Source organism: Pecten maximus, chromosome 14 (assembly GCF_902652985.1).
Source record: "Pecten maximus chromosome 14, xPecMax1.1, whole genome shotgun sequence".
NCBI lineage: Eukaryota > Metazoa > Mollusca > Bivalvia > Pectinida > Pectinidae > Pecten > Pecten maximus.
The window spans coordinates 7,089,633-7,097,980 of NC_047028.1; the positions used below are offsets into that span (position 1 = coordinate 7,089,633).

The following is an 8,348-nucleotide window of genomic DNA, read 5'->3' on the forward strand; positions in this document are numbered from 1 at the left end:
CCGCAGCCTCCCAAAACACACATACGCACTCGCCACACGCATGCATGTTGCACGCACGGGAGAGTCCTTAAATGACCCTAGCTGTTAATAGGACGTTAAACAAAATAAACCAAACCAAACCAAATGTTAACTTCCTCAAAGGTTCCGATACCGTTGCTAATTGAGGGATATACCTAGCACTAAAATTCACCAATCCGAGGAAACTCCTTATTTCCGACGCGGATGTAGGCTCTGTCGCCTCAACAACAGCTTTAACACGCTCTGATGTTGGTCCAATACCATTACTTGATAGTTTGTTTATGTTTTACGGCCCATCGACAACTAGGGTCATTTAGGGCCAAACAATATACTATTGTTTTTCCTATTTTTAACGTTGAAATCAGATAAAATTTGTCATTTTTAAAAGCATTCTAATTGTATATTTAGATCATTATGATAAAAAGTTGCTTAAAAATGGTAAAATATATATATGTACGAATAGATTATGTCAACTATGTGATATAAATAGAACGTCAAAGAGAGTAACGTAAAAGATATCAAAGTCTATAAAATAGATCGATTTCTTTCAAGTAGCTAAATATTGTTTTCGAATCCACGGAACTGAAAAGGGTTCTCATATCCGGGACTCGAAAGTATTTATCGCGAATGTGCTTGAAATCGGAACATTCTATTAAAAAATGCCCCACTGTGAATTGAGCATCACATGCGTAACAAACCGGTGGATCCTCTCGTTTCAGAAGGAATGAGTAGGATATGTGTGCCCGGTACGGAGCCGAGAGAGGACGATTTCCTGTCTACGATCCTTCCGACTTGGTGTTGATGTTTTAAGTTTCGGTTGTACTTTAAAAAGTTTGTTGCTCGTCTCGAGAGATCAGCATTGCTGCCATTTACTCTGGATGGCAGAACCAATTATAGATTTGAAATCTGTATAGGGTATTTTGATATTTGTTTGTTGCAGTTTTAAAGCATGTTTTGCTTGGCAGTCAACAATTTCGTTGCCTTTAATTCCGACATGGCTCGGAAAATCAGATAAAATTTGTCATTTTTAAAAGCATTCGAATTGTATATTTAGATCATTATGACAAACAAGAGGCCCATGGGCCTTAACGGTCACCTGAGATTTGAATTATTTCAGTTTATTTAATTGACCCTTTTTGCCACCCCCCCCCCCCCCCCCCCTCCCTATCAGCCCCTAGGGTCAGTCAGGGCCAACATATGCATATTAAAAAATGTGATTTACCTATATAAACTATAGTAACACGTCAATGGTGACAATGTTTACAAAATTAGAATGAATTCCAATAGAAATAAAAGTCAAAAATGTTATTTCCCTATATAAACTTTAGTAAAGTTTAGCCCCACCCCAGGGGCAAACTTGAGACCCCAGGGTCCTGAAATTCACAATTTTGGTAAAGAACCTTCAAACCAAGCCATCTATGAAGTGTATTTGATTCCAGCATATCTGAGAGTAGAGAAGAAGATTTTTGAAGTTTTAGTCAATTTGGCCCTTTTTAGCCCCGCCCATCAGCCCCTGGGGGTCAGTCAGGGCCAACATGTGCATGCCATCAAACTGTCATCCCATGCTGACAATGTTTACAAAATTAGAATGAATCCCAATAGAAATAAAATAAATTAAAGTCAAAAATGTGATTTCCCTATATAAACTATAGTAAAGTTTAGCCCCTCCCCAGGGGTAAACGTGAAACACCTGGGTCATGAAATTTACAATTTTGGTAAAGCACCTTAAGACCCTTCCATCTATGAAGAGTGTTTGATTCCAGCATATCTGAGAGTAGAGAAGAAGATTTTTGAAGTTTTAGTCAATTTGACCCTTTTTGGCCCCGCCCCTCAGGCCCCTGGGGGGTGGGGACCATATAATTTACAATTTTGGTTGACCTTTAGCTATAGAAGCTTCCTGCAAAATTTCATAGAATTTGGTTTGTGGGTTTTGGAGAAGAAGTTGAAAATGTGAATTGTTTACGGACGCACGACGCACGACGGACGACGCACGACGGACGACGGACGACGCACGACGACGGACAAAAGGGGATTAGAATAGGTCACTTGAGACTTTGTCTCAGGTGACCTAAAAAGTTGGTTAAAAATGGTAAAATACATATATGTACGAATAGATTATGTTAACTTTGTGACATAAATAGAACGTCAAGGAGAGTAACGTAATACTGAATACAAAGAACATCCGGGGAATTGTCATTGAGGAAGGATTTTAATTCTGAAATATTGGGCCCGAGACCTCCTGCATTCCAATGCATAACAGTGAGGCCGGACTGGTCATTTAGGACTTTATTGAAAGTGAAGGGCGGCTATGTTTGTTTTGTTGATCTATGTGGCTTCTAGTATTTTTTGTACTGTAGTTTGCGTTTGCTGTGTCCTGTTCTTGTTAGCGTGTTTGTTTGTTTGGCCCTTGATCTTGTGTTAGGTCGTGAGGGTGTTTGTTGTTTGTTTATGGATGTCTTGTCTGTTTGTAGTGTTTTGTACCAACCCATACCTACCGGTGTTCTAGGTTTGGATATTGTTGAGTTGTCTAGCTCCTCGGAGCTGACAAGTAGGTGTATGAAATGTTGCGACGGTGTTTCTGTTGATGTTGTTTGTGGTAATTGGATCGGTGTTGTTGGTGGTGAAGGTTGTGTTGTTGGTGTTGTTTGTGTTGATTTGGGTGTAGATTGAGTTGGTGGGTGTACTGTCTGCGGTCACGTGCCCGTTTTGTTTGTTGATGAGGTCGCGAACCTTATGGATTGACTCCCTATCTGTTATGTGTGTGTCACGGGCTATAAGTATACTTTTGCCTAAAAATTCTGCCGTGACATATACACCTGTTTGTTTGGGTTGTGTTTTGGTGGTTTCTGTGTGTTTGTTTCTGACAATGTCGGAGTATAGTGACGTACTTGTTGTATTAGTGGAGGAGGGTTTGATGTGTGTCTCGGGGCCTGTGTTTGTTTTGGTTTGTTTTTGTCGGTGTTGTTGTGTTCGTGGAGCGTTAAATTTTGTAACAGGGTATGTAATTTGATTAAAAACTACTTCCCTTGGTAGTGTGGGAGAATTAAATTCTAACAAGATTGATGTTGTGTTTTTGTTTGTTTTATTGTACATCCTACTAGCATTTTTTACATTATTGATTGACATGAGGTTTGTTGTTGGTGTAGTTAATGGGATGCGGTATATAACCCCTTTGGAGGTGGGGGACACCCCAGATAGCATGACGACGTTGGCCCAACGTTGGCTGATGATCGTACGGTTGGGTGACCGTCGGCGTTGGCGTGCCTCTGTTGGCACGACGTATCATGCCCAACGGTTGGCCTGCATGCATTGGTTAAACGTTGGCCCAACTGTATCAAATTAACGGTTATTCTGCCAACATCGTATTGACGTTGGCCCAACTGTATCAAATTAACGGTTATTCTGCCAACATCGTATTGACGTTGGCCCAACATCAGACCAAAATCATGATTTTGTTTTAAATCATGTTGTAATAAAATAATGATAATGAAATTTTCAAATGGAAATTGAATAAATATGAAATAAAAATGTATAGAAACTTGTGTTTGATATTTTATCTCAGGATTTTAAATGTAAAATAAAATTCTAAACGAAACTAAATAACTTTTTTATTCATAGTTTAATTTAATGACATATGTACATATTATACACTGACCCAGGGACTTTCCTGGGTATTTTGGGAATCGCCAAAAATCATCAAATTGGGAAAATTACGTCGTAAAAGGGGGTAATTGGGAAAATTTGTAAAACTTTCTGTATTACAAAATAAACAACTTTAACACCAATTAATACTGTTTTGATGTTTTAATCACTGATATTACACTTGTACAATGTACTTTACAGGGACAAGTGCCGATCTTTTGCAAGTTTGAAGTTTTGAACAAGTTGTTCTAATTCATATTCCGTCAGGGTACTGGCTCCCTCTATGTTAATGCGCATTATTGCATTAATTGACTTGCAACTCAATCTGCTGCGCATTGGGGTTTTTAGCAAAGCCATTTGGCTAAAGCTCCTCTCCACTGAGGCCGTTGATGCTGGAATAATGTTCACCAGGTACAGAAGCTTGCACATCATTGGAAAAGATTCTTGGAGTACAGGATCCCCAGAGACTTTTAAAAACATTGACAGCAGATTGTTAACCTGGTCACCCTCATTACTATTGGAAGGCTGTGGATTTCTGGCTTTCATTCTGTAAAAAAATTATTTCATGATTTTTGCAAAAATTCTGCAATGTGCAATACATGTATGATTATGGATCATGTCAATGAACAAATGATTTAATTAAATTAATTTTATATTAGCCTATACAAAATATTTTTGAAGTGATGTAGCAAATACAGAACTACTTTATTTCAGATTAATAAACCTTTAGTGAAGATCAGGTTCATAGTCTTTATTAATCAAACTCAGCAGTAAAGTCTTTGGTAGTTCAGGAAATTTATTATCATATGAAGAGTTATTGTAATGAAATGATGTTGATTATACTTAATTATTAATCTTTTTTATTTTTTTAACTTTCCTATTCGATTAGTACTGACCTTTTCATGATTTTGATTTGATGCTTGAAGGCACAGTATTCAGCTTCAGTTGCATCTGGATCAAGATCCCTCTCACATCTTGTCACATGACCTTGGAAAATGTCCTCTCCAGGTTCCCCATAGTGTCCACAAAGTACAGTCAATGCCTCCTAAGGTAAAAAAAACTTAAGTCAATAAACAGAAAATGTCTAGGATGAGTCGAGGTAACTGCGTTTAATTATGATTAACATTTTAATACTTGTCAAAACAGCTGTGAATGTCTGACTTATTGTTAATGATTATATTAATAATGAATCAAAAACTATCATTGAAGGATCAGTTATTGTATTTAAATTGAACAAGGACTGTGTTGGTCTCCAATAAATAAAGATTTAAAAAATCAACAAGTTCAATTCTTTCTAATTCTAGAGCATAACTGGAGTGAATATAGGCCTACTTGATATTTATAGTACCTTTCCATGGTTTTGAAGATCAACAGCACTGGCATTGGCTTCGATCATACTAGGATCCAGAGCCTTCCGAAAAGCATCAAACACAGGGTGCATGTAGAAAGCATCATTGATTTCTCCAATCAAACTGTCTATAAATGGAACAGCAACATCTTTAATAAATGCTTTGATGTCAAGGTTCTCAAGGTGACCTCTGTGACGCCTTTGCAGATCAGTTCTTTCATTGATGATGAGAAGCAACTCTGAAAGACGACTGACATATAACTGATCCCCAATCTGATTGTTCTCTTGAAATTCAAGATAAGTCTCTTTAATGACTTCCAGGTCAGTTACTGTTGCTTTCACTTTCTCTTCCACATTGCACAGTACAACATCTGTTTTCTGGAGGTAGAGGCTGAGATGGTTCAGTGGTTTCAACACATCACTCAACACGCAGATCATGGCAACAACATTTTTCTGTACAAGAATAGATCTCAATCCAAATACCTCTGGTTCACGTTTTTGTTGGTATATTTGGTCCAGAGCATCAAGCACCGACTCGTACCTCTCAATAAACCTTACGCATGCTTTGCCATGTGACAACCACCTAGTTGTAGCAGCCCTGATCAACATCAACTTGTCCATGCCATATACAACTTGAACATCTTGCAGCACAGCAAACCTTTGCGGGGAGTACTTGAACAATTTCCATATCGCAAGTAAAGCCTCATCTACCTCAACAAGTAAAGGAAATGTTTTCATCAAATGTTTAAGGCAGAGGGCAAGGCGATGACAGCGACAGTTGATGTACAGGCTCTTTGGTGCATAGTTCCTAAATCGTCTTTGAAGACCTACAAAATTGGAAATGAAATGTTTCAGATATGTAGAAAAATATTGATAAATGAGCATGTATACTATTTAACAATATTTACAATATAATTTAAATAATCAATTAATATTTCAACACAGTCATAGTGACAGAGTGAATCCCACTGTAACTAATAATAATAAATTATTAACTTGATCATGGAGACAGTTTGAGGATATAGGCAGTAATCTTAAAAGTGCTCATCTTTGACTTAATCTAATGTTGTTGTTTTTATTTCTCTTTCTCATGTTATTATTTTTACAAGTTCATTTTTTATTGAATAGTATACTTACCAGTACGAATGCCACTCATCGAGTTGGTGCCATCAAAGGCAACAAACCGACATTTTTCAATGGGTATCCCTTTTGCTATGAGAAAACCGTGGAGGACATCCATCAGGGTGGCACTGTCTGTCTTTTGAACTTCAACCAAACCCATGAAGTGGTCTGTGAAATTGGAGTGACTTTCATGGTACCAGCGGCAAAACACAGATAATTGTGTTTTGTTGGCCTCGTCGGTGCTCTCATCAGCTAGCAAACTGTAAAATGGGGCTTTGCGTAGAGAGTCCAGTAGGCTTTGCTCAATGTTCTCCCCTATTAATTCAATTAATTCTGTGGCAGTTTTAACTGATAGGTAAGTAGCCTGTGGTGGTGCGATTTCAATATGCCTGGCAATATCCTCTACACCTAAACTTGCAACAAATCTCACAAAATCTTCAAAATTTGTTTGGGCCCATTTCTTCCTGATGATAAAGTATATTGATTGAAACAGTTTTTTCAACACACTTGCATTCCTTTCTTTTTCAGCTTTAAGATCAGACTCATTTTTCATTGACAACTGTTCCAGTACAGACATTTTTTGTTTCAAACCAATTTTCACTTTCACTTCTGCATTTATTTTGGATGCCTTCAGATGTGGGGTACTGTTTGCATGCTTATCTAATAATCGAGATGGATGTGTACCCAATGTCTCAAGGCCTGGGGAGATAAATGGAGACGTAACACTTATCACACTCATAGAGCTTGAATCTGAACAGTTACTGCCATATGTTAATTCACACAACTTACAAAGGTATCCTTTTTCCGAGGTGTGGTAAAGCCAAGGATAGTTGACAGTATATCTGTTCATGTCAAATCGCCGCCGATCTATGTTACTGTGAGCTGGCTTAAAATCAATCTCGGCCCGTGTCTCCCTGAGTTGAACTTTCTTTTGAAGTGGCGTGGTAGTCGTGGAGGCAACCATAGCGACTGGAGTCTGTACAGCTACTTCCACTGAAACTGTTTCACTTTGTTTGCAGATATTTGCGCCGTCGCTATCGCCAGTAACGGATTTTATTTCATCACACAATTTGTTAATGTTATTATCACCGACGTCAGTCGGTTTGCACTCTGTCTCGTCATTACTTGGTGCATCGACACTAACATCAAGTTTTTGTCGTTTTGAAAAAAACGCTGATATAAGCGTCGAACTTGGCTTATTTTTCGGAACCTTCCTCACATAATACTTCCCGTTGTGAGACATTTTGTTTCTAGCGGATACATCATTTGAACGCTTGTAAATAACAATACTATGTTCCTTTCTTATTCAAACGCTCAAGCGATACAGATTTCGGTGATTTATAACAAACAAAACGAAAGTAATAAAATCCGGATTTGAGAAAATCGGCAGCAAGATTGGGATTTTTTTTTTCCGGATTGGGAATTTTTATTGTTTTTTCTAATTGGGAACGGTGCCGATATTCGGTACCATTTATATAGGCAGGAAAGTCCCTGCTGACCATGCAGATGTACATGTATATGAGGAATTTTACAACATTAGTAAAGTGTTTACGACTTTACTAAATCCTAGCCCTAGGTGTTACATCCTGTAGGTCACACTATGGGGTATACACATCCTGTGCTGCCATGTCCACTCATATTTATTGATGGTACCCACATGTACAGCAGATTCTATCAGTCACGTGACTGATTCCCGCCAAAGTATCCCATTCCTTTGTGTGTATACCATCATTACCAGTTACATTTGCAACTGACCACACGTGTTTGTAAATTAGAGACTGCAGATCTATACTGTTTTGTTGAGCTGCGTGGATATCTGTGAAAATGTAGCATCAGAACCATAATGCAAGTATTTTTTTTTCTATCTTTTGTTGTTAGTAATATATTGTAACATTCATATCACAGTACATTGTAGATATATTTAAATTTATTGTTTCAAGGATATCTGATGGTTTCAGCACTTTAGTGAGTGCAGGTAGGGCGTAAGAATTGTACCTGCAGCCCCCATTGCATGATCGTAAGAGGCGACTAAATTTGGGATCTTATCTTTTCTCTTCTTTCTGAACAACTTTCTTCTTCCTAATGTCTCCCTTGACAATGCCTCACTTTTGGCTATTAGTTGAGCGTTCGCCGCTGTGAGGAAGGCTTTGGGTTCTGTCCCCTAGCCGAGACATACCAGAGTCTTTAAAAATGGTAGTTGCTGCTCCTTGCTTAGCGC

General features: G+C 38.2%; 1 protein-coding gene across 1 annotated transcript; it reads right to left on the reverse strand.

Annotated features, from left to right (window-relative positions):
* Positions 1 to 3,803: 3,803 nt before the first annotated feature.
* LOC117342823 lies at positions 3,804 to 7,618 on the reverse strand. Its single transcript, XM_033905081.1, has 4 exons — positions 6,146 to 7,618; positions 5,009 to 5,835; positions 4,557 to 4,705; positions 3,804 to 4,207 (listed from the first exon to the last, which is right to left on the reverse strand). Exons 1-4 carry the CDS (start codon positions 7,371 to 7,373, stop codon positions 3,856 to 3,858), a joined length of 2,556 nt encoding a protein of 851 aa, XP_033760972.1. The 5' UTR covers positions 7,374 to 7,618; the 3' UTR covers positions 3,804 to 3,855.
* Positions 7,619 to 8,348: the final 730 nt, after the last annotated feature.

Bases quoted from the DNA above. Each gene is read 5' to 3' on its own strand.
- LOC117342823 (XM_033905081.1), bottom strand. From the start codon at position 7,373: ATGTCTCACAACGGGAAGTATTATGTGAGGAAGGTTCCGAAAAATAAG. The intron at 4,706-5,008 runs GTACTATAAATA...TTTTTACCTTAG, and splicing joins ATCTTCAAAACCATGGAAAG to GAGGCATTGACTGTACTTTG. The intron at 4,208-4,556 runs GTCAGTACTAAT...ATTTTTTTACAG, and splicing joins CAAATCAAAATCATGAAAAG to AATGAAAGCCAGAAATCCAC.